Source organism: Cydia splendana, chromosome 1 (assembly GCF_910591565.1).
Source record: "Cydia splendana chromosome 1, ilCydSple1.2, whole genome shotgun sequence".
NCBI lineage: Eukaryota > Metazoa > Arthropoda > Insecta > Lepidoptera > Tortricidae > Cydia > Cydia splendana.
The window spans coordinates 25,898,099-25,924,974 of record NC_085960.1 but is presented as its reverse complement, the minus strand read 5'-3'; the positions used below and the strand labels follow the sequence as shown (position 1 = coordinate 25,924,974).

At 37.5% G+C, this 26,876-nt stretch overlaps 1 protein-coding gene and 1 long non-coding RNA gene across 2 annotated transcripts in view; both read left to right on the top strand.

Moving 5' to 3' along the window:
• The window catches only part of LOC134792320 (serine/threonine-protein phosphatase 6 regulatory ankyrin repeat subunit B), a 54,863-nt gene that overhangs the window by 10,683 nt on the left and 17,304 nt on the right, over positions 1 to 26,876 (top strand). Inside the window, exons 2-5 of the mRNA XM_063763592.1 lie at positions 4,574 to 4,675; positions 10,293 to 10,394; positions 10,734 to 10,850; positions 12,538 to 12,630. Of these exons, the coding sequence (XP_063619662.1) occupies positions 4,574 to 4,675; positions 10,293 to 10,394; positions 10,734 to 10,850; positions 12,538 to 12,630 (414 nt within the window). The remainder of the gene's footprint in view (positions 1 to 4,573; positions 4,676 to 10,292; positions 10,395 to 10,733; positions 10,851 to 12,537; positions 12,631 to 26,876) is intronic.
• Positions 22,902 to 24,325, top strand: LOC134792328 (uncharacterized). The gene is made up of 4 exons (XR_010144406.1): positions 22,902 to 23,027; positions 23,390 to 23,480; positions 23,717 to 23,800; positions 24,232 to 24,325. It is a non-coding gene; the product is annotated as an uncharacterized LOC134792328 (long non-coding RNA).

Below are 26,876 nucleotides of genomic sequence, written 5' to 3'. Positions count from 1 at the left end.
GACAAGTCTCATAGTTGCTGACGTCACAGGCATCCATGGGTTACGGTTATCGCTTACCATCGGGCGGGCCGTATTCCTGTTTGTCACCATCATTGTATTATTTAAAAAAACTTTATTATATTGGCAAAAAACAGGTATTTCTCTTGCGATGTTTATGATGACAATGATGACAACTGTCACAAGATTTCAAAGAACTTTCAGTAATTCTTGACAGCAAATGAGTTCTATGTCGGAATTTCGTGACAATTGTCGTATTTCTTGTGACAATTGTCATTAGCTTCGCAAAATAAATACTTATTAACTGGCGAGATAGTGGAGTTTTTTTTTATTAACATGTTGGTGGCAAACAACCACACCGCCCGTCTGATGGTAAGCGGTTACCGTAGCCTATGGAGGCATGTGACGTCAGTAACAGTGATGTCGACAATTGTCGGACCTGTCACGTTGGTGAAAGAGGGCCCAGGCGGTCTACCGGGCTGATTTAGGCGCGCGAAGTCGCAGAACAGGGGGCTTATATAACTAAGATAACAATTGTTGATAGATAACGCCAATCGAAACACAAATAATGTACTTATGGAAATAGTCACGTGACTTTTCGTAGCATCTGTCATCCCGATACCAATTTTTTTTCTTTTCGCTTGGCGTTTGTCGATGTACGATTGTCGTCTTGGCTAGGCCCCCTGTAGTTTACAGTTTCGTAACCACCCCGCGGGTAGATATAAAGAAAAGGTGTCCGAAGCCGTCGTAAACTTGTACCTAATATAAAGGCTTTAAAACATTTTCCGTTCAGTTTAAAGTGTAAATCAAAATGTAGTTAATAACTGTTTGTGTGAGAGATCATTAGAGTAATTGTTAAAGCGAGGCCACGCGCACTCTCAGCCAATCATGGGAAGAGTGCTGCTAATTCCGAAGGTAGTCAACGAGTTGCAAGCGAGAGCGGGAACCGTACACAAGCAAATTTAGCGACTATGACATTGAGAGATCCGACCAAGTATATCTGAGTAGATAGCACTTTTTTTTGCTATTTTTAAGGACCGACTTAAAAAAATTGAATGATCAAAACATTAATTGAGAAAATATGTGGTCATCTGGGAGACAATATTTTTTTACCTATAAATTGTCAGGGCTCGTAATTTCTAGGTCAAAATATTCGAAAATACCTACATGTATATTTTTTTACTTTTTTAGATGTTTCTTTAATATTTAGTTCAACGTAAAATCCGATTTAAGCAGAAAGAAACAAGTGCAAAAAAAGTGAAACGTGAAAGTGAAAGTTTGGATGCAAAGTCTTATGGCGTTATTCATAAACGCACTACAAGCGTCAATTACCTATTAATACTTTGTCCTTATCTACCAATTAGACTTAGGCCCACTTGCACCGTTCCACTATCCCGGGGTAAACCAGTTAAACCTGGAGTTACCATGGTTACCAGTACAATTTCACACTGGGTTAACAGTTTAACCGCTTAACCCCAGGTTAGTGGGATAGTGCAAATGAGCCTTAATGTAGGTTTAGTAAGGAACACAAATGTATGGAACATTTGTGTTGGGAAATGGGGGGGAGATAGTTTGTATGGAATTAAAATAAAAACAACAAACTTGTACCAAAGAAGGGCAAAAACGCATGGAAAAATCATTAAAACATTATATTTAAACTTTTAAAATGCCAAATTCAGTGTTTTGGTAAACATTTTTAATCTTTTACTTTGGGCATAGTACCATTTGTATGGAAATCGTTACCGCCACGCGCTATAAATTATTTTTTTATTACGGTAAAATGTATGAATGCCTACTATAAAGTGATATTTTTCTGAATAAAGAATACATGGGCTGCATCGTCAAATTTTTTATTTAGTGCAAATCGCCACACTGTGATTGTAACATCCAAAATTGTCACAAAAAAATACATAATATTTTCATTTTTTGTACAATTTTTTTTTCGTATGGAAAGGTACAATAATTATTTCGAAAATGTCCCCGTCCCTACATTATACGAAAATGATATATAACTTGCCCTAGTTGCTAAGACTAGGAAGGAATATAGCATAGATTGGACCTGGGAGCCGACCCTTTCACCCCCCCTTTTTGGGGGGTCTGCATGGTACGATCTCCCGGCTACCGGGGCAAATCAGCTTTGTTTGACCTAAGGAACAATCGTGCCAACCGGCATCGCCTGAGACTAAAGTGCATGCTAAATGACCTTACTCAACCTACTAAATGTATTTGTAGAAAAGGGTTAAAACATAAATTAACTAACCGAGGCTTGTAAAGTTTTATAAATAAGCGGGTAAGGGCCTCTTGCACTATCCCACTAACCGGGGTTAAGCGGTTAAATCGTTAACTCAGTGTCAAAATTGTACTGGTAACCGTAGTAACCCCAGGTTTAACCAGTTAACCCCGGATTAGTGAAATGGTGCAAGTCGAGCTTAGTCATGTCACTCATGTCCTATGCAAGTATCCACCGCCTCCTAAAAAGAAGCCCGCTTGAGCGTATGACTCGCGGCGGAGGACAGCTCGGCCGCTTGTTATCGGCACGGAAGCTCGGGCCGCTCTGCTACTCTAAACTGAAAACATTAACAGCGATTATTCCGTGAAGCTCGTCGTGACAGCCTCAAGGACGTGTCTTAATGAACCACATTAATAAAACTATGCAAATTAAAACGAATTAACGTATATATCTATCGACTGGACTTACGGGCACTAAAAATGGTACTAGTTTAGCGGTGTGACTCACGAATTCCAGCCAATCGTGCAGTCTAACGCAACTAGTTGCGACCAATAGCACGCGTGATGCGAACTCATCAACCAATCGCGTTGTACCGGTGTCACACCGCTGTACTGGCCCCTATCATGCCTCATTATTCTTGCCCGTAAGGCCAGTCCCTAGATATCTATGTCAATGTTAAAACGTAATTTTCCCGTCGTATAACAAAATAGCGTTAAAGTTAACGCAAAAAGACGTTAAATACCTAATGCATAGTGTTCATTATTGGATTTTCATTAGGTCTGATTTATTGAATTTTTCCTCACTAAGTTAATATAGTTTTATTCTGCTTTCGTCACTCATTCTACATTGAAAGCCACCGAAGATTGTGACGAATGACCCAAGACGATACCAGTAAAAGTTGAACAAAAGGCGAATTTACTGGCAGAAGGCATTCTCTACCATTTGATCTTTGGGCCAAACAGAGATCAAATAGTAATACGTGCGGAAAATGTTTACAATAGGTATAAGAGAAATTAAATATGTAATACTAAATACAAATATTTATACCAAATAACATACCTAGGTAGTATTATATAATTCTAAACATAGGTATGTACATATTGATATAATATACTTACGTGTACATACATATAATATATAAACCTGCTTCCCGATTATTAGAGAACAATGAACTGACAAGTAATGATAATTTAGGATACAAATTTCAGATACAGCAAAATACTGACGTTCTAAGTGATCGAATATATGATTTATATAAAAGGCAATGAAGTTGACTAGAATTGAGGGACATTAGTCATGCGGGGTCAGTCCTAAAACACGAAAACTCTGAAAAGAAGCTCCAGACAGTCAGCATCGTAACATTAAATATTTTTATAAATGTTTATATGTCTTCCGTTATAAAACGCGATATTAACCCGTAATGATTCGACCACAAGATTAGATTGGTTCAAATTTAATTTAGATATCAAAGTTGTTTACGTCTTGAACAGAAATAATGTTAAGGTCAGGGAAGGCCGATTCCGTATCACTACGGTGACCTAATATCATTTATTATTCGTATTAATGAATCTCTCACGTCCCGGATCCTTTTTTATAGTAAGAACCCGTCACAAGATGGAGTAACTCGATGTAAAAACAACTATAATTAATATGCCAAAAAAAATCATTAATGCTATGTTTGGTCATAATATTTCCTTATTTTTTTTTGAAATGTGATCTGACCTCCCATGATAGCAAATAGTATGTACATACAGTACCTACATACATCCAATATACATACACTGTTAAAATCATAACACTTGCTGTGTGTATGTGTGGGTGTCTGTTTCAATCATAATCGGGTATGTTGGTGTCGTGTGTTGCACCGTAAAGTCATAATAATGAGCTGATCTTGGCGAGGGGTCAATAGATTTGTTTTAGTTATAACGAGGATATTTAGGCTACAGTTCGATTAAGAACGGGAATAATTTTTATACGAAAAAAACGTAGTCGGGTTTTGCCTGTACCTATTGATAAGTAGATAAGCATTAAGCAAGCGCCTATGAGTAATTCGTATAGGGTGACTGCTATAGTTGTTGGCCAGTATATAGTAATTGGTCACTCCTTACAAATCAGAAAGAAACAAGCCAATTGAAACATTTGAACCCTTATTATTAAGAGTGGCCAATTACTATATACTAGCCAATATATAACTATAGCAGTCACCCTATGATAGATCTATAGAAGTAATATACAATGCATTAAAGGAAGTAAGTGCATGTATGTTGGGAATGGACAAACTTTATGGTACCTAGTTTTAGGTTTCTCTTATAATTATAATGGAGAGATTTTTTTTCCATTCCGCAGACCACGGGCATGACGCCGCTCATGTACGCCGTGAAGGACAACCGCACATCCTTCGTCGAGCGGCTCATCGAGCTGGGCTCAGACGTCGGCGCGAGAAACAATGTGAGTATTCATACAACACTAGAAAATGGTACGAGCAGTGGGTACGAGTACCATAACACCATGAGCGCTCAACGGCGACATTCAAATTTAAAAAATCTATTATTAATATATGTTATTACTCGCAACAATATATAAGTACGTGGAATGCATGGACAAATGATTTCAAATGAGGGCAAATGATAGTAGATCTGTTTGATTGTTTGAATTTCTTTAGTACATAGGTACATGCCGCAGCCGCAATTGCAACTAATATAGACGGATTTCCACGTGTGAAGTGTCGTTACATTTATTAGAGTTGGGAGTGTGGCAAAGGTTTAATAGTTGTAACCAGACGATGGATTTCAATTATATTTTAACTTGTTTTGTTATTTTATTGATTAAGTCCTAATATAACTTTAGTCCAGGCTGCCTTTTGTTAAGTTGCACGCTACAGAACCAAATTATATATGTTCCATAATGTCGCAACTTTTAATTCACGTCGTTAAAGAATATCTATTAACAACGACACCGTCCATTATAATCTGATTAGAATCTACTACCCAACATGAAATACATACAATAGCATCACCACAGCACTAATAATTTATCTAAACAAATGTACATTAGGTACTTGTAATAAAAGCAAAATGATTACCTATTCGAATCGTCAAAGTAAGTCGGCTACCATCTAAAATCGCTTTTCTTTTGTCAATATAGAAATCATTTACTTAATCATACGAACATAATTATTCCCGTGGCGCCTTAAATTTATATTAGCAAAGATCGTCGTTAATTATGTGACGCACGAAAACTAAACAATATACCCACCTAACTACCTATGGCACGCGTGCCTAATACCGGAGACCGGAGTGTCCATAAATATACTGCAATTGGGTTACTCGAATGTGGTGGCCATAATTTTGCATGTTATGAAAAAGTGGGTGTGATATCGATTGGCTTGGCCCAGGGTACTGGCTATTTGGTACACACCGGTAATTACCTACAACCAACGTCTTGCTGAAGTGGAACAAAGAGGCAATTTGCCGCTTGCTTGCCATAACATACAGGGCTTATTCTCAAATGTGCAATTCGCGTATCGGAATGATATCGAAAACGTATTCGATGAGTGTGGATTTGTACAGTTGTACACATATTGAATTTGTATAATATTGGCATTTAAATGAATATTGAACACACCTCCACCATAACGTAAAGGCCTTTAAAAGTATTAATATAATATTTTGAGAAATAGAAGTAAAATATTTTTAATCTACTTGAAAACGCGCCATGAACTGCGAAAGATAGTTGTTTGAACCTTGTTATAATATATCTAAAATTTTAGAAACATAATACTTACTGTTGTAGAGATACCTGACTTGTAAAAATAAATAAAATAAATAAATAAATAAATAATCAATATTAAGGACATTTTTACACAAATTGACTAAGCCCCAAGGTAAGCTCAAGAAAGCTTGTGTTGTGGGTACTCAGACAACGATATATATAATATATAAATACTTAAATACATAGAAAACAACCATGACTCAGGAACAAATATTTGTATCATCATACAAATAAATGCCCTTACCAGGAATCGAACCCGGGACCATCGGCTTCATAGGCATAGGCAGGGTCACTACCCACTAGGCCAGACCGGTCGTCTTGAACCAGCACTTCAAGTCGGTAGGCCAGAACTTGTATATGCTGATTATACTTGTGATCATGTTTTCATATAGGATAGGTAGTAAAAACAATCAAATCTATTTGACATTTGACTCAGTGAAATTGAACAGAGAAGAGATGAGATGACGCTACGAACTCCAATCAAATCGTAGAAGTCTACGGCGTAGACGTCAGTACCTAACTGCTTAACAAGCACTGCAGGTAAAGGCTTTGTAATGTTGGGATGGTAAAGGCTCTGTAATCTGGTAATTGATTAATTAATACATATAAAAAGGCCACTTCTATTATTTGTTTAAATAACCTTACTGGGGTGTAAGAAGTGGGCTAGAGGGGTCAAGCCGCCAGAGCTTACTTACCACAGGCTGTTCTGAATTTTTCATTCACCGCACACGTTTGTATAAACATGGGAGTATTATTTGCAAGGATATTATTCTGTACAATCATATAAATATTACAACCGAGCAAGTCATAATAAACACATAAAATGATTGAACATATATCAAACATGCATAAAAATGCCGACTATATAATGAGGTAATCTGACCTATAATGCCCACTGCACGCCACTAAGTTCTCAGACACAGCAATTTGATTTCTTATCGCTTGCCTTAACTTTTCTGGGCGCTGACCAGCGTCAAATGCCACATCCTTACTCACGACTGACTCATGAATTGAGTGAATTGACTTCACAAATGACATCACTTGTAAAACCCGAAGGTGGTCGAGGAGACGCACGCAACCGCAAAATTATGCCTACATTATAGTTAAAGCCAGGGTTAGAGGGTAAGACGAATTATTGTTGTTAAGGTCATTGCATATGATTCTGTTATTTGACCCAACTCTGTACAATTATATATAGCTCCAATATATTCTGAACATAGAATAATACACATTTTATAGTATGCTTGCCTCGTTCGCGCGGTTCGCGTCTTTCATGTTGAGATCGCAAAGTACCTACAGAGCATGGTATAATAATATACTCCGCCTGGTACTCCATTCCGAGATTCGCGTATGACCTAACTGACACGCGTCTACGTCATCATGCTGTTTACAGGTTCTCAAACTTTGAAATGTGGGAGAATTTTAACCAACGGTGAAAATTATTTTAACGGCATTAATTTTAAGTTATTCATGTAGAAACATAGTAAAATAAAACAAATCTAATGTACTTATTAAATTAAACTTTATTTATCTATACAAGACAAACGTTTAAAAAACTAATTCACAGTTACACATTAATTACCAAACTTACGACGTGAAAAGTTTGGAAAACACTGCGACTGCTGACACTGAGCGAGAAGGAAATAACAATTAACACGCGTTCGACAAGGATGACGGTCAGGGCATGAAGTTATCTAGATCCGAATTGTCAAATGTGCACAGCGCTATCCTGTGTTGCCAGTAGTATAAACAGAATTACCCGAAAGTCTGAAATTTCTTTCGTGAATCGGAAGATATTGCTAATTAAGTAATTAAAAATGACGTGTTATTGTAAAATTTAAGCTAAAATACATATAAATGAAAACTATAAAATTATAAAGAAATATTTTAACTTATTAACCATAGGTATAATGTACCCATGTAACATGTTATGTTGAAATAAAGTGGCAATGTTATTGTGACGTAGGCCCGTGTCACTCTGGGAATGGAAGACCATGTTTTATTAGACCATGCTACAGAGAATTTAATAGTACATTGTAGTAGAGGACGGAAAACCGCAAAAATATGGACGAGTGAGTTTGAGGGCCGACACGTCAGTGGAGGCCCTCAAATAATACGAGTCCATCTTTAGCGTTTCCGGCCGAGGCATTACATAGTGCTTTTCACGACTACTGCGAGGAAATAAGAAAAAAATTGCATAACTATAAGTACTAGCCCGCGATTTCTCTGGTAGCAAATTACTAGCCACTGCCTGTGCTGTCTCTTGAATTTCGGTAGACGTCAGCGTAAGAATATAATTTTCTTCACTAGAAGAACTCATTTTTATAGTGAGCGTAGATACGTGTTTCTTGTATTTTTTAGTCAAACACAATTTACACTATCCAATTCAGTGATGTTTTCCGATCCCGCCTTTTTAGGGTTCCGTACTCAAAGGGTAAAAACGGGACCCTACTAAGACTCCGCTGTCCGTCCGTGCGTCCGTCTGTTTGTCACCAGGCTGTATCTCATGAACCGTGATAGTATGTGAGTAAGATGTATTTCTGTAGCCGCTATAACAACAAATACTAAAAAGTACGGAACCCTCGATGGGCGAGTCCGACTCGCACTTGTCCGGTTTTTTACTTTTTTATCACTTTAAGTGGCGTTTTTCTGTTGTTTGCTTCAAACCGACTCTAAACTTAGAAGCGTTTTTGCTAAAAAACCACAAACAACTACAAAAGTAAAAAACGCCTTACGCGTGAATTGAATGATCTGACTGAATGAATTTTTAAACGAATTAAAAAACAAAAAACAAACAAGAAATTGGTCCTATATTTAAATAACCTAATTTTATTATTGAAGGAAAAAGTTGCGCCATAAAAGACCTTTATGATACTCATTGCTGTAGCGAACCGTCACCAATGACAGTTGATGATAACAATGAAACATTGTAGTAGTGGTGGTTCAGGTGCTACAGCTATTGCCTACTTTCCAGCTTGGTTTTAGACCATCTATTGCCACATTTCCGAACAGTGGCGTGAAAAGATATATTTTATGCTTCACCCTTTCAAGCGGAAAAGAAAGATAAGAAAACCTGCCAGAGTCGTTAACTTTCATAAAATGTATTTTTCAAAGAAATTACCTTTTTAACATCAGTTTTAAACACTGGCAATATTTTACCATGAACTAGAGTAATAGAGCTCCTTTAGTTCGATGTTAAATTAATTTCGGTCTGTTCTAAAAGAAATTGCGCCTTGTTGTCCATAATTTGAGAAAAAAAAACCGTTTTAATTTGATAATTATGTTGAAACCAATTGCAGAATCATTAATTTATTACACGTAGAAAACATAAAAGACGAATAGGACATTTAACTTCATTTAAAGGTACCTATCAGTAAAGTATCAAAAATACTATACAGGGTGTAATCGTTAAGTGTAGCCAGGCGATAATTCCGTAAATATAATAGATATCAGAAAACTTCAAATTGATATCGAAAGTGCGTTACCCAATGAGTAAAATTACATTAATAACTTTTTTTAAATAAAAGCAGAAATATCCCAAACATTAACTTCAAACCCTCCCATACATTTAGTAAGACGACTCACCCCTCAAAGAACGTCGGTGTTGTAAGAGATAAAACTGCTTGAGATTCATTATTTGCGATAATAAACTGTAAATAAAATAATAAAACTACCGTTTATGAAAAAATAAATCTAACATTAATTTTTTAAGGAAGTTATATTTTTTGTTTACAATTGCTCGAAGTGACGCCCTTCTTATGCGATACATTGACGGGCCCCCTCTTAAATGTTTCTAAATGAACTTTTCTTAAAAAAATTGTAAAATGCGGTGTAATAAAAAATTAATGTTAGATTTATTATTTCATAAACTGGAGTTTTGTTATTTTATTAAGTACAGTTTATTATCGCCAATAATGAATCTCAAGCAGTTTTATCTCTTACGACGCCGACGTTCTTTGAGGGGTTAGTCGTCGTACTAAATGTATGGGAGGGTTTGAAATTAATGTTTGGGATATTTCTGCTTTTATTTAAAAAAGTTATTAATGTAATTTTACTCACTGGGTAACGCACTTTCGATATCAATTTGAAGTTTTTTGATATCTGTTATATTTACGGAATTATAGCTTGGCTACACTTAACGATTAGACCCTGTATAGTGAGATTTTGTAAAGAAGTCCGAATATTATGAACAATTCTTAAGTAAAATTCGGACATCTTAACACAACACGCAGACGTCACGTAATAATTTGTGTCCATATTCTAGATTTAATTTATCTAATTTTGTTTTTGGCAGGACAACTACAATGTGTTGCACATCTCAGCGATGTACTCCCGTGAGGACATCGTTAAGCTGCTACTCTCCAAGCGAGGGGTTGATCCTTTTGCCACCGGAGGGGTAAGCTCTTGACTTTGTAACAGATTAAAAAGTGAAACCGTCCGTTTTTTGTCTGAAGGGTAAATGTGCCCATTGTCTTTACAGTTCTTTCTTAAACCTATTTTCTAAATAAAATATAAAGTAATTTTACCTTATAGAAACTATTTTAGTAACGTGAAAATCTGGCCGCTCGTGCCTAATAATAAGGAATATTTCATTTAGTTATCATTTATTTTTGAGTTTATGTCAAAGAATATACGAGTACTTAAATGGTCGGCATTGCAGAAGTTCACTACACCTACGTACTGCAAGTACCTATATAAGTTACTGGCAAAATACTGACAGTTTTGTTTGTAATAGAGCCGGCAACAGACAGCGGTCCACCTCGTGGCCAGCAGACAGACCGGCACGGCCACCAGCATTCTTCGGGCGCTGCTCACGGCAGCGGGGAAGGACATACGGCTGCGAGCGGACGGAGTAAGTGTAGCATTATTTAAAGAGGTAAAGAAAAAATGACGAATAGGCCGTCCTTCACAAAAACATAGGGTTATATTTATATCCGTTTCAAACGAAACGTAGGTACTTAAGGTGACAACATTTTGAAGTGCTTAAATGAACGAACGGTATGTATTACTAGGTTATTTTTTATAAGATTATAACTCTGAACTCTCGGAAGGTAAAATAATAAAATGGCAAGTCGAATGAACTGCTTGACTGACTAACGTTTTTGGACTCCCCGTTTCTACATCAAATTCTTACTGTTTCTCAAGATATCGATATAAAAAGTTTTGGTATTTCTATTTCGGCATTGTACCTATGTATATAAGGTACGGTTCATTGCCCTGACTATCTCATTGCAGAAACTTTTTTCGTGTTCTACCAACCAAAACTAACTGGTTTGTGTAAGTACCTACTCATATACTTATGCAGTTGGTGAAGAATCCAAGAATTTAAGGAACGTTTACAACTTCTTTACATAGGTACCTAAGTATAGTCATTTATCATGCGTCTAACAAATAAACCTGAAATGATAGACCGATATGCAGATTCCAAATTGAACGAAATGAACGAAACGCTACATGAGCACTTCAATTTTGACTAAAGGTAAAGGATATTGCATTGTACGTAATTGAAATAGAGTTGTTTAATCGAGAAGCTTCGCAGACAGATTGGGTGGCGGTGCATCGTTAGTCGCGGCATCGCGTGCAGCGGCGTCGCCTGGCACCGCCATCCGCCGCGTTCAGGAACTACCTCCCAAAACGCCCTCCACTGTAAACAAAGCCCCTTCTAGCCCGAGACCCGTAACGTTGTAAATGAATAAAAACTAATAAAACTTTTGTAGGTTTCAGCCGAGTTTTCACCTACACGCATACAGTCTGGCTAAAATTAATTACTTGTTCCTATAATCTGAAATCGAAACAACAAACTACATAAGGCCGCAAGGACATGCCCCCGTAGTAAAACGTGCCTCCCTTGCGAATAGAAACTAGCTAATTAAGATCCGCGAGCTTTAGCCTACGGGCAAACGTCACAACACGAATTTACAATGCAAATTAGGCGCGGAATATTAGTTACAACGTCAGAACTGAATTTCAAAATTACTTATTATAATACAACAAGTCTCAGTCAGTCCCTGGGCGCGAGCTGGACGAGACCTCTGCTATGCCCCGACTCGTGCCCGGGCACTAGTAGACTGGCTCGATGGAGGACCACGTACGTATATCCCCCGTCGGTGATCCGTCGCTATGTTTCCAATTTTGCATGCATCGGAATTCAATGTGAAGCACGATAGTCGATCGATTTGGCATTCCCCATATACGAAGATTGCACATAACTTTGGAAGTATTGTCTGTGGTGTGACAGTTAGCGGCCGGTTCGTGCCGCGCCTCGCCGCAGCCGTGAGTAAGCTGCACTGTATGGATGGAAACTGCATTCACTTCAGTGCGGGTTTGGCGCGAGCCCGGTGCCGATAATGTCTGACGGCAGGCCGGAGCCCCCGCGAAGTGCGAATCTGCTGCGCGGCGGCGGCGCCCGCAGCCCGCCCGGCACTTCGGCTCTGCAGCCGAAAGATTTGCAGAAGCTTGAACTCAGTTTCATAGAGTTGAATAAGGAAAGAGCTAGACAGAAGGAATGGAAAAAGTTAATTCGCGACGTGGTGTTGCAGAGGGGCAAGATCCCGCTCCTGCTGGCGGTGGAGGCGGGCAACCAGAGCATGGTGCGCGAGCTTCTCAGCGCACAGACCGCGGAACAACTCAAGGTAAGCTCTCTCGATTGACGCCTGACAAATCGCACGGAGCAATATTAGTTTTGAACACACGAACATGTCTTTTTGAGGCGCTGCTTTACCTAGACATCCTAAAAATGGCTGTCTATAATATTTCAAAGGTGTCTATAGAAATTGAAAATAATGTAAACAATTCTGAACCAGTTACAAAACTAACGTCAAATACCACTTAATTGATCTTCAAATGTTCCTAAGCGACAGGATTAAAATTTAAAATGATTTGTTTCTAAGTAGGTACTGTAACTCCCCCCTTATTTATCTACCTAACCTACCTTAATATAACATCCCCTTTAGATTTACCCTTAAAATATGGCCATGTGATCGTCTAGCTAGTGGTTAGGACCCCTTGAAGTGAACCGCGGTAACCTCAAATTCTTTAATGAGTATCAGCTAAATTTTGGACTCTGACTTTATTTATTATTACCTAGATTTTGAGAACAGATATTTATGGTAATAAATATAATTATTTATGGAAGTAAGAAATAACCTAAAGAAAATTATTCAGAGAAATAGAAAATTATTCAGAATTTATTAGTGCAACGTAAATGATGGTGTAAATTTACTATGATGTATTTAAGTATTACAGCATATATGATGATATAAATATATAAAAATGTTGTTGGTAAAATCCTGCCACACCTATTAAGCTTCCGGGATAACATAGAAGCAGCACTCCTGAGATAAGCTCTTTTACGCCCTAGCATTTCTAGGTTAATTATACTTAACTATCATCTTCTAAACGATGTGTAATTTAATCACACGTGCTACTCCGTATGCCCGATGCAGGTCTGGAAGCTCTTAGTCCGATTTGCAAGTATCAATCGGAACACCTACCCTACCAGTTTAGCCAGACGGGCTATGACCAACACTTCGTAACTTAAGCGCACCTTGATGATGATGAAAAGAAGTGTCAAAGTATCCATCAATCATCATAATTACTTATCTTTTTTATATTCAAAAGCTAGGGATGCTAATCCCTTAATCCCATTCCCCAAAACTGATAATCTAGACAGAATTCCTGGTTTTCTAGATGCATAAACGAAGCACCGAGTTTATTTGTTAACTATTATATTTAATCGAAGCCGAAATTGAGTATTCACTCAATGTATGCTTTGTACTGCTCTTGCCTGACAAAGGTTCCCTAAAGCAAACCGTTCTTCAATCCCAGAATAGTCTGCGTTCCTAAATCCAGATTGATAATTAAGAAATTATGTTGTATGTTGTTGTATGTATTACCTGATTATATTACTCAGTACCTCGTCCCTACACCAGACAACCAGAAATGAAAAATAGAAATAAAATTTTATAGAAACATTAGTTCTTTCCCCATATAAATTAGAAATTAGAAAGATTTAGGCAGTTAAACTCTTTACCTTTTAAACACACATATTTTAGGATTAAGAAACCATATTTTAAAACCCTTAAAGATAAATATATATCAACCATTTCAAATTTATAGACCCTAACTAAAAAAGAACGTTAATAGACATCAAACAAGTGTGTGATTCTACCCTAATCCTACCCTTTGTCCCTAATCTAGTATATTCAAAGCATAGTTCGTTCTTACCATCGACCTAATGCTTTGTAATATACGCAAGTGTAGTCCCTACGAGAGGCTGTAAAGTTCGGCAGGCGAGACCGATAAGGCAACCTACAGGCCAGTGTATTTGACTCCCTCCTTATCGCCCGCGGGCATGGTGGATAAGAATAAGTCGCCCTATTCCGTGTATATAAGTGGATCAGTACCCTAGCACACACACGCACTAATCACGAGGGAAACTCTGCCACAACAAAGACTAAGTGTAATATCAGTCACGACAGAAGTCTGTCCCCGCAACCAGCACTAGCATGAACCGGAGCACCGAAATATATAAATAAATTTAATAGGAGACCTAGTCTCAATTACTGTCGACTTCAGTGGGCCCAGATTACTCCGGATGACGCGCACGTGACGTCCCCACATCCATCTAAACAGCTGGGCCTTGAGACTAGTGAGATAATTCGTCTCTTATGTTGATATAAAAGAGACGCCAAGTCCTCTCAAACTTGGAGCAATAGACTCCTAACCATCCAATCCTTTGGCACCGTTAGGCGGAGTGAATGTTTAGCTGGACAAACTGTCAGTCCAAACAATGATCTGGCTTTTAAAATAGCAAAAATACCCCATAGAAAAACACTAAAATAACTAAGTTATCACTAAATTAAACTAACTCAACAGAAAAGTGAAATTCCCCTAAACACTGTCATCTATATTTAACGTTACGAGAATTTCTTCCCGCAAAACCAAACACAGACACTATTCCTAGCCCCGGCTATGCATTGACATTGTCCCTGCATAACATGACGGCACTTAGAACACACAGCGTAGAGAAAACTTCACAATAACTAAAAACCCACACATGGCAGTAAAGAATCTCCACAACAGTCTAAACTTAGCGTTACGACGATTAAAATCCCCGCAAAACCAAGCACAGACACAAATTCTAAGTTTAAATTCACTAGGATAATTCCAAGTAAAAACAAACAGAAAAAGTCGCGGAGAAACTTCACTTCCCCGCACTACGTTACACCCGAAAACCAGAGTCACTGCTAGCCCGGTCGAAGAATGAATGCCCCTCCCAACGCTCCGCACCGGCCTTTTATACCTTTTACTATGGCGACTGAATGGCGACATAACGGCGACATAACGGCGACTGAGCGGCGACTGAGCGGCGACTGAGCGGCGACTGAGCGGCGACTGAGCGGCGACTGAGTGGCGACTGAGTGGCGACTGAATGGCGACTGAATGGCGACTGAGTGGCGACTGAATGGCGACTGAATGGCGACTGAGTGGCGACTGAATGGCGACATAACGGCGACTGAATGGCGACTGAACGGCGACTGAATGGCGACATAACGGCGACTGAATGGCGACTGAGAGGCGACTGAATCAAAACAAAGATACTGGCGACTGAGTGGCGACTGAGTGGCGACTGAATGGCGACTGAGCGGCGACTGAATGGCGACTGAGCGGCGACTGAGTGGCGACTGAGTGGCGACTGAATGGCGACTGAATGGCGACTGAATGGCGACTGAGTGGCGACTGAATGGCGACTGAATGGCGACTGAGTGGCGACTGAATGGCGACTGAATGGCGACTGAGTGGCGACTGAATGGCGACTGAATGGCGACTGAGTGGCGACTGAATGGCGACATAACGGCGACTGAATGGCGACTGAAAGGCAACTGAATCAAAACAAACATACTGGCGACTGAGTGGCGACTGAGTGGCGACTGAATGGCGACTGAGCGGCGACTGAATGGCGACTGAGCGGCGACTGAGTGGCGACTGAATGGCGACTGAATGGCGACTGAATGGCGACTGAGTGGCGACTGAATGGTGACTGAATGGCGACTGAATGGCGACATAACGGCGACTGAATGGCGACTGAACGGCGACTGAATGGCGACATAACGGCGACTGAATGGCGACTGAGAGGCGACTGAATCAAAACAAAGATACTGGCGACTGAGTGGCGACTGAGTGGCGACTGAATGGCGACTGAGCGGCGACTGAATGGCGACTGAGCGGCGACTGAGTGGCGACTGAGTGGCGACTGAATGGCGACTGAATGGCGACTGAATGGCGACTGAACGGCGACTGAATGGCGACATAACGGCGACTGAATGGCGACTGAGAGGCGACTGAATCAAAACAAAGATACTGGCGACTGAGTGGCGACTGAGTGGCGACTGAGTGGCGACTGAATGGCGACTGAGCGGCAACTGAATGGCGGCTGAGCGGCGACTGAGTGGCGACTGAGTGGCGACTGAATGGCGACTGAATGGCGACTGAATGGCGACTGAATGGCGACTGAGTGGCGACTGAATGGCGACATAACGGCGACTGAATGGCGACTGAACGGCGACTGAATGGCGACATAACGGCGACTGAATGGCGACTGAGAGGCGACTGAATCAAAACAAAGATACTGGCGACTGAGTGGCGACTGAGTGGCGACTGAATGGCGACTGAGCGGCGACTGAGTGGCGACTGAGTGGCGACTGAATGGCGACTGAATGGCGACTGAATGGCGACTGAATGGCGACTGAGTGGCGACTGAATGGCGACATAACGGCGACTGAATGGCGACTGAACGGCGACTGAATGGCGACATAACGGCGACTGAATGGCGACTGAATGGCGACATAACGGCGACATAATGGCATAAACACTATTCCAAAAGTACCAGGATGCCAGAATTGCAGAAGAGGTCGTTTGCCTCGGGCGGATAACCAACAACTGGTGTCTTATTGAGACAAACGTTTACCAAAAGTACCAGGATACCAGAACTGAGGAAGATGTCATTAACCTCGTGGCGTGTAACAAGGTTCGATTCAAGAAGAAAGATCATAAGTTCCAGGTTACTAAACCATATGTCTTAAATATTAAGATTCACTATTGCTTACTTCAGAATATAAATCATGTCCTTTTTACTCACGCAGTTTAGAGAAAGACGGAGCTATTTTTAATGACATCTACGCACACATTCATAGGCAATAGTCGAGTAGTCAGTTGGAGTAGACTAAATTACGATAAAAGGGAACGTTCGAAAACTCATCGCGTACGAATTTGTAAGCATTATTTTACTTTGAGATATTTTAAGTTTATTTCTGAAAAACGTCCCTGTATTGAAGTATTTTATGTTTATTAGTATCAAATATATTATTTAAGACATCCGGAATTTAGAGAATTAATTATTTTAATATTTTTATTTATCTGATGAATTTTTAGATTTTATGTTTCGAAATTGTACTAGAGCATCAGCGTAACGGAACGTTGAGCTGTCACTGATGTTAACTGATGACAGTTTTATTGTCAACGTCAATACTAATTTGTTGTTGATTATTTCCTGAGGGTTTATTTTGTTTATTTCTAAGTTAAAATAAAGATAAAAAAGAAAGAAAGACACGTGATACCTATTATGGATTACCATGGAATTGCTTCAAGTTTCAACTGTTAGAATATTCGATGGAATCATGAATGAAATATGCGACTGAAGAGGTCTTTAGTTTTACAAGGTATTTCCTTTTATTTTCTGTGTTTCAATGAAAAAGGTGGTTAATACTAGGCAATAGGCATACGACTAGTCACAGTTCGCCCCCGATTTAAGTGTTTTATGAATTACTACAGTAATTTGTAAAAGACTTCAATCTACTCTAGATTAGTCGGATATATCCCCCCTTTTCTAAACGTGTAGTGTGTGTCTCAATACTAAGTGACCGCTAATGACTCAGCTCTGAAATTAGTTCATCAGAATTCCGTCAATGAACCATGACAACTTTTTCCCCAGTCACCTCGCTCCACCAAAGATATTAGGTTGTGAATCTAATAGGCTACTAGTTAACCCGTCCTTGCCAGCTCAACCCGGCCGCGTCGAGTATTACTCTTGTCTCTACCCGAATTGCGCCGTACACTTCCGTAGAAGAGCATCTGATGAGACAGCAAAAACTCCCCAAGCAAAACGAAGAGACCTTTAATTTTTATAAGTACGAAGCTTTCAAGTTCCATCGCCAAAATTCGAACCAATTTCATTGCCTTATCACCCTCAACCACGTTTTCTTGGCGCGTGTCTCATACTTGAATAAAATATACCGACGTTTAAGTTTGTTTGTATGTGTATTTTTTTTTATATATAAACAAACTTAAAATTGACATAAGCAAATACCCCAATATGGTGTGATAAAGATATTTTTGTTTCAAAAAAAAAATATACCAAAATAAACAAAATATTTGCTTATTATTATTATACCTCATATTGAAAGCAACATAATATATGTAATTGTATCTAATTAACCTCTTGAAAAGAGCCTCGTCCTTTTAGACGCTCACGGCCCTTAAAATATGTCGAGTGTCAGATATATCTCACCCAATATGAGTGTGTGGGTTTCGTAAGGGTCTTATTACCTTGTGTAGTACTAGCCATAAAAACCTACCCTTGTGAATGGGTCGAAATTTTAACCTACCGATAAGATTTTTCTGGCTAGTTGTGTATCCCGTTCCCTCCCCAGTTTGTTCCCCTGCAAATACCGACACATCTAGTTTGATTACCCTCCAGCTTTTGTCTATCTGTATCAATCCAATCTTTCCAATAAAAGTACATACGTCCACTTAGCATCCGTCATCTCATATCATACATCTCTTTCATAAATCACCACAAAGTCATAACTATAAACACTCAATACACACACATTTTCATTCCTCCTCTGTTACACTTTCACACTGATTTCTACAGACAGCCAACGCGTCGATTAGTAATCAAAATGAGAATTTATATTTATAGCCATGAATTCATTTGAAAAAAAAAACTTACTCATTTTGTCCTAACCCCATACTAGCCCAACATTTCTAGATGATTCCCAGATGATTTTAATATCTCTCAATTTTCCAATTAATATATATTATTTTATGTTGATTTATTTATTTAATAATTACTAGTTAAAAGTACTTTGACACTAAGTATTAGAATCAAATGATACGCACATAATGAAAAATCTGCACTTTTGTTGTTAGATTTTATGATAACGCTCCGCGATTAATTTCTCTATAATCCCTATCTTTCGCTCACTTACTGCCGTTCAACGCGCGGCATAAAAAACCTACTATGCAATAAACCACCGCGGAAGTATACAGACAATGACGAGTTGAACTTGAAACGCGCTTAACCATTCCGCTGCCAAACCATGGCAGTTCACACGGCTGCTTGTAACATCTAACTATTGCTCATAACCGTACATTGTATAGCCTTTAAACGACCTTAATCTCACTACCCCAAAACCCAGGCACAGCCATGAATATATAAAAAACTGACCTAAAGCGATTATGCGATTAATACATTTAAAACCATAATGAAAGACTCTACTTGTACGTTGTTTTTATATAATTAGCCCATTGGCCAGCCAAAATAATGCAAACATGCTCACAAATAAATAAAAATAAATTTTATAAGACATTTATAATGATGATTTCTATGAATGATGATGATGATAAATCAAAAATTATAGTAGCGACGAATCATAAAGTATAGTAACATAAATGCTGCAAAACATATTTAAATAATTTTTTAAATTTTTATAAAATTATTATCCGTTTTAATGCATTTTTACCAGCCTATTTACATTATAAAACACACACCGTTTGACTTAACGTACCTATAAAAAAAATCCAAATCATAATATTATTAGCCATGTTATTCAAATTACTATTGTGAGATGTACTAACTCGTTTATGCACTGTTAGTGTTAGTGCTTAAAAATGGAGGCCTAGGCACCCTAAAACATCCGCGCCAGTGATTAAAAATACGTGAGTGAACATCTAGGTATTTTAAGAACTAAATACCCAGGTGCTCCTAATACAAATACAACTGCATTGGAAGGGTTAGGTAGGTAATGAATCCATCTTTGATATAAAGAGTAAGTAGGTAAGTATTTATCTAAACATTGTGCAACAATTCATTTGTGTAAATTATTTTTAAAAAATAGCCTACTGAACATAAGTTTATTCAAAACTCCAGTTTATTTTATAACGCTACTCGTAGATACATATCCAAAATAAATTTTATTTATGCATAGTTTTTAAGAATTTTGTAAACAAACAGACCACAGGACTAAAATAAACAAAAAAAATATTTACGCGCCAGGATTCGAACCCAGTCCTTCTTAAAATATTCTTCATACATTTGTCCACCTTGAGAGCCACTAGACCACGGGAGGGTTACAAGTGACGACAAATTTAACAATGGCTTTTATAACAAAGTGTTTTATTGCTTTGTTTTATTTTTCAAGTGTTTTTCGCACTAAATTACTAACAAAGAATTTTATTTATCACATGAAAACCATGTCATATAATGCAAATACCTATGTATATACCTACGAACACATTATTATGGAATCCATTGAAAACGTGTTACTAACCGAATTCCATTTAGAAAAACCAAGAAAGCATGTGATTATATTCATATTGAAACGCTTGAAAGATCTGAACGTCAATTTAGTATTATTTCATATAATGTAAACAAGCTATAATGCGTTTTATATACTAATATATCCTACAATTGTTCTAGGCTTGCCAAAATTTCTACTCACGTGTTTATTTGTTGAACGCACGTTTCTTGCAGATGAATACTATTTTCACCACTTTATCACGTCACTAATTTCACCCACTACACTATTCTACTAATTCAATATAGATTTACTACAGAAAACTACATGATTTTTGTTATTTGTTTTCAAAATGCACTCGTTACTTGCGTCCGCAAAATGCACGTAAAACTAACCATTTCTCGCTCAAATACACATTTGCACTCAATTATGGACCTTTTCCGGGTTAGTATCTAAACACTGTCCATTCTATTTTATCACTTCTTAATAACATAAATATTTCCGTTCAAACCAAAGTTGTTTCGTTTACGAAACCGCAATATTTTATTTTAACACGTTTTGACCAGAGTCCAGACAACATGGCCCCGGTTTGTTGATATGCACTTAAACTAAACCTCACAATGATTTTCATTTATCTCACATAAGGATTTCCATTATTAAACCATCTACAGTCTCATTTTACGATTAGAATAGGATCCTATAGAAATGCGAATAAATTTAACTATAACTCTTCAATAATTGTTTTTGTAAGTAGCAACACCATTACGATTGTCATCCATTATCTTCCGATTCTATGATCTTCCGTCATAGATGGTAGAATCCTATAGACGTGCTATACTCGCGCGTCCGTGAGGGACAAATCATACGCAACTACACGAGACCGTAACAAGGACAACCAATAATAGCGCTTTCGCTGCCACTCCTACTGAAAGATACGTAAGACTGTCCCGTTCTGTCACCTAGTGAGGGGCTACCATTACCATCGCTATCTATTGATTTTTGCAATTATTATCAATACTAAACGAAATCGTTCGTGTGAACAAGTTTTTACGCATAGACAAAATACTAATAACCAATTTACAAACGCGTACAAGACAAGCGGCGAGACGAGCCGCGAAACGAGACACGGAACGAGAGTGTAAACGGGTGCGCGTGCGTTCATGCAATGCGACAAAATCAAAAACACATTCTAATACTCCCGGCAACATACCAAGCACAACCCACTCAATTTGGTCGGGTTCTTAGTACGACTTCTTAAGTAACAATTCCGATAGATGGCGTGAATAACTAAGTGGTTTTGAATAACTATTCGAGACTGAATTATAAACGTTCAACAATGAAACATGAGTGAAACGAAATTTTGTCTTTGGCAAATTACAACTGCTGTCATTTCAGATTATGCTTATTTTTTGAAACATAATTAATTTATCCTTAATACAAGTAAACTAATCGTGATGTTAATGATTAAAATTACTTCAGTTTCCGGTGACATTTTGATCAAATACCTAAACATCTGACAATCGCTCAAAACATGCTCAGAACAAAATTAAAACGCCATTTTGAATACAAGCTATTGCCTTTGTTTCACAATGATTTCCTGCAGTAAAATACCACGACGCAAGCTTTACCCGATGTAGCGAGTAAGGATTGCCTCCAAGAATGCCCTAATGGTTTCCAAAATATAGCCCCTTGAAGAATTTACTATAAAACGAATGAAGTGAAAGTTCTGTTTCGTCGCCGCATGGCTGACCTTTTCTCAGCTTGCGTCTTCTATTTTTCTGTGAACCTAGTGCCCATATCTATGACCTAGTGTTTGAACTATCTAGTACAAAGGATGCGTAATGAGTCTAGCTGTCGATAGTGCGAATGGAATGGACTTAAATGTGGAAACTGTTGCTTTGAGCAAGGTAAGATTTTATTCTTTTTCCTTCATTAAACAAGTTGCTCCTATTTAAAAACTGTTTTGCTTATTAGAATATCAACTAGTGAAAAGTAATTGATCACAAATTGACCTATCTATCAATAAATCTGCGTTCTATTTGGTCTTATCGAATACAGACAAACATTAAGGTTTCCCTAATTTCATATCATTACGCTTGTAATGTTTTTACCTAATGTAGTGAGTTGCCTTATTTTTATTCTTTGTTCAGCAACAAAACACATTTTTTTGAAATGAAAACTTGAAAGTGATCAAAGTAAAAATCAGTATTAAAGGAATGACATGTTGATTTTTGATTTTATGCTGTCTGTCTAATGCAATATCTGTTCTTCACTACATGTTTGTTTTCTGCTGCAATAAGATTTACAAAGTATATTTGATTTTTCAGCAAGCTGACAACTTTATTAGAATGAACCCCGGTATACATATATCGTTATCGAAAGAAAAGAAGTTGAAATTTTGCTGTGATGACTCCCTTGCTATTTTCGATGAATCAAAACAACTGTGAAACGTAAGTATGATATTTCTACTATTAGACATTTACTCACTGGTTTGACCATACTGCTTTTGGAATTTGAAAAATGTTGTCGCTCTAAAAAGATGACCCGGGTCAATTTCTTTCGGAAATACTAGCTTCCTAAATTTGGAAGTGCAACATATTATAAAAATCATAATTATATGATAATGTCAACTAAAAATAAACAGGATTTCTTGCATGGTAATGAAAATTTGTTAATAAATATGTATTTTCTTTACAAAAGGATCCCGCAGTCTTCCGGTAAATTTAATATAATTTGTGGGCCTAACCCTAGACCTGTCATAAATATTCCTCTTTTTGCAATACATCTTACAATTTATGCTGTTATTTTTCAGCAACCGAAACCCAATACCTAGTTGTCAGTGAGCGGAGCAAATTTCCATTGATGCCCTCATGGGTTCTTCCGAGCCTTTCAACAGTCCCCTAGTAAGTATAACACCCATGCTACTAGAAAACTACTGTAACATATACATATGTACCTAGAAAAACAAACTTCAAAATTTTTCATCACTCTCAAAAATAAAATAAAAATTGATTTTATTTTTATCTTGACTGTAAAGACCCTACTTGTACTAAATAATAAACACTTTTAATGAGACTTATGAATAGGTTCTCTTAAATATACCCTACTTTAGCTAACTTTTATACTTTATCAATTTCAGAGTTCCCGGAGAAATGGCATCGCTCCGCAGTAACAATATGCCTGCCTTCAATGTACTTCTATAGACTGTCTCCAGTCATGACAGGTATTTTATTTCATTATATAAATACCAAACTTATCATAAGCTATAAAAACTCTTAACTTATGTCTGACTCTAATATTTCAAAATAATGAGCGAAGAGGTTCCGGATGAAAGATCGGAGATATGAAAACTGCCATTAACCTTACATCCTATTATGATTTTGTTGACTAAGTAACTTAATCTGGCTTATTTGTGACCTCACTTTATGGAAATGTGCCCTGTAAGGCAAAGATTCTCAAACTTTTTTGGATTTTGAAGAATTTAAGTACTGTCTAGTCTACTTTTGTGAAACCTAATATTTCCTATGAGTGTATTTGACAATAAAATAATGACGCGCCCCCTCTAATGAATGACTGTTGATATTTTACTACTATTATTGTACTTATTCAACTCTTTTCTCTAAGGTTTCCTAATACTTGCCTAATTTATTCCAGGCTACCAAGAACCTCTGACTTCAATACTTCAACACTCCTGTTTGATGGCCGTATCTCAAGAATTTGCTGCTAAGGTCGCTCTAGTCTTCAATGGATACAAGAAAGAAATGTTAGGTACTAGCGTGTTAGCTTAACCAATTATTGTATATTATTACTTAATAGCAATCAGAATACGATTGAAAAGTACCGTCAGCAGAACTGTACTGTAATCATAAGTTAACAGGCTACCTTCATACTACAAATATGTCTTTGTATGCACGCTGTTCGTCCGGCTAATTGGCGCGTTGCATTTCTCAATTGATTTTCATGAAATTATTTGAGCGGCTTAAATAATGACAATAAGGTACACAAGGCAGCTCGCAGGAGCTCTTATAGATAATAGTAATAACTATAACCAGTAAACTATACATATCTCAGCGCTGTTCTCGATAAATGTTGTGACTCTTAGGGTTCCGTACTGAAAAATATGTAGATAAACTTTCATACAAATGTGTATGTTCTACTTATGCTCCAATAGTGATTGCAGCATGTACTATTACTCTTTTCTTAACCTAAATATCTATAAATTGGTCTAAAAATAGTCTTAACATACGATTTCCTATTCAAATCCAAGCTCATGCATACATATATGCTCATTTTTCTTATCCTACAGTAGCAAATGTATGATGTTTTCGTACATTAATGAAATTTAAGCTTATTACTGGCATGTGTGGTTGTCATTCGGACCCACACGTGAAGCAAATAAAACCTAACAGAATTATCTGTAATATCTGTTTCTTACTCTTACTCTATGATCGACAGGCCTATCCAGGACCGTACATACATATTATGCAATCTGTAACTTAACTAGTTTATTATAGTGACAGCTTATCAGTAAACAAAGCATGTAACAAAGATGGAACTCCAATGTTATCTATCACACACGAGTACCTAGCTATTTTTTTTTTATGATATAGAAGGCAAACTAACAGACATATACCCGGTGATGAATGATTGCCGTTTCCTCGTAAAGCCAGAGAGATTGTAAGTGCGTTGCCGGCTTTTAAGACGGGAGCATAAGAAAGTAGTGAAATACGCCCCCTATGCCTTAGTATTCCTGCGTGTAAATGAACAATTACACGCCCCCATAATTTTACAACTAATGTATATATTTGTAATACGCCCCCGGTTCTGTAATATTACAAGTAAGCCTACGTGAAATGAACAATTTCACGCCCCCATGATTTATCGACTAAAGTACATGTTCTTACACAACTAGATATCTTATCTAACCATAACCTAGGCTAACTTAGGTAAACTAATCTTATTTTTAGACTATGGCAACAACCTCCTAACCCAAACTAAAGTACCCCTGTCTACAAATGCTGCCTGGCAAAGGCGCGTCTACCACGAATATGCGTTTCCAAGTAATGGCAAAGTTGATATGTGAAAGATAGTCTCTGGAATATTTATTTATTTATTATTGGTACCTGCAATGAAGCTAATTTCTTAATAAATGTATGACAGGAGATAAATAAGACTGATTGTTTTCGCTTAAAATAAGCGTTAATAAGTGCTAATGTTATACTACATAGGGTTTAATTTTGTAACTTTATTTTTCAGATATCAAAGACGCAAGAAGATGGATCATTAGTAGTGATGACAAACATCTTAAGCTGAGGAATATGAAAGTAAATCCCTAATTACGGCGCGCAGAGAACGAGTAAAAAAATGTAGTACCAAACTCGTCAAGAGATGGCGCCACCTCCGAGATAGAGCGCGCCAACGATGTGTCAACGTAGAATCTTGATATCCGAGATGCAAATTACTAATCGTTTTTAAATGTTAGGAGAAGATTAATGCTTGGTTGGCTGCATAAGTGCATACCCCTGCTGAGGTCTCAGCAGCTACGCACAAGTTATCAGTAATTGTACATAGTTAGCGTTTTAATAAATAAGCCGACTGATATAATTACGTTCTTTTCGTCTGCGGATAGATAACCCTTACTACAGTGGAATAGTAATAATTTTTCTTTGCGTACATAGTAACTATTGAATAATAAACTTAATGTTTCATGACTTTTATATAAGACTTTTCTACGTGTACATAATAACTATTGAATAATAAAATGAATGCTTTATGACTTTTATTTAAACCATAATAAAAACAGAGTCCAAAATCAAGTGTACCCATTCCATTTCACGCCAGCAAAATGTAGCCTGGAAGGCTACTTTTACATACATATACCTTGAAGAACCGTAGTAACCCAGGTAAACTACATCCTGCGTCACGGTTTCACCAAAATGTAACTCCCCCCTTATTTACTTACTTAACTTACCCATAATATAAACACCCCCTTTAGATTTACCCTTAAAATATGGCCATGTGATCGTCTAGCTAGTGGTTAGGACCCCTTGAAGTGAACCGCGGTAACCTCAAATTCTTTAATGAGTATCAGCTAAATTTTGGACTCTGACTTTATTTATTATTACCTAGATTTTGAGAACAGATATTTATGGTAATAAATATAATTATTTATGGAAGTAAGAAATAACCTAAAGAAAATTATTCAGAGAAATAGAAAATTATTCAGAATTTATTAGTGCAACGTAAATGATGGTGTAAATTTACTATGATGTATTTAAGTATTACAGCATATATGATGA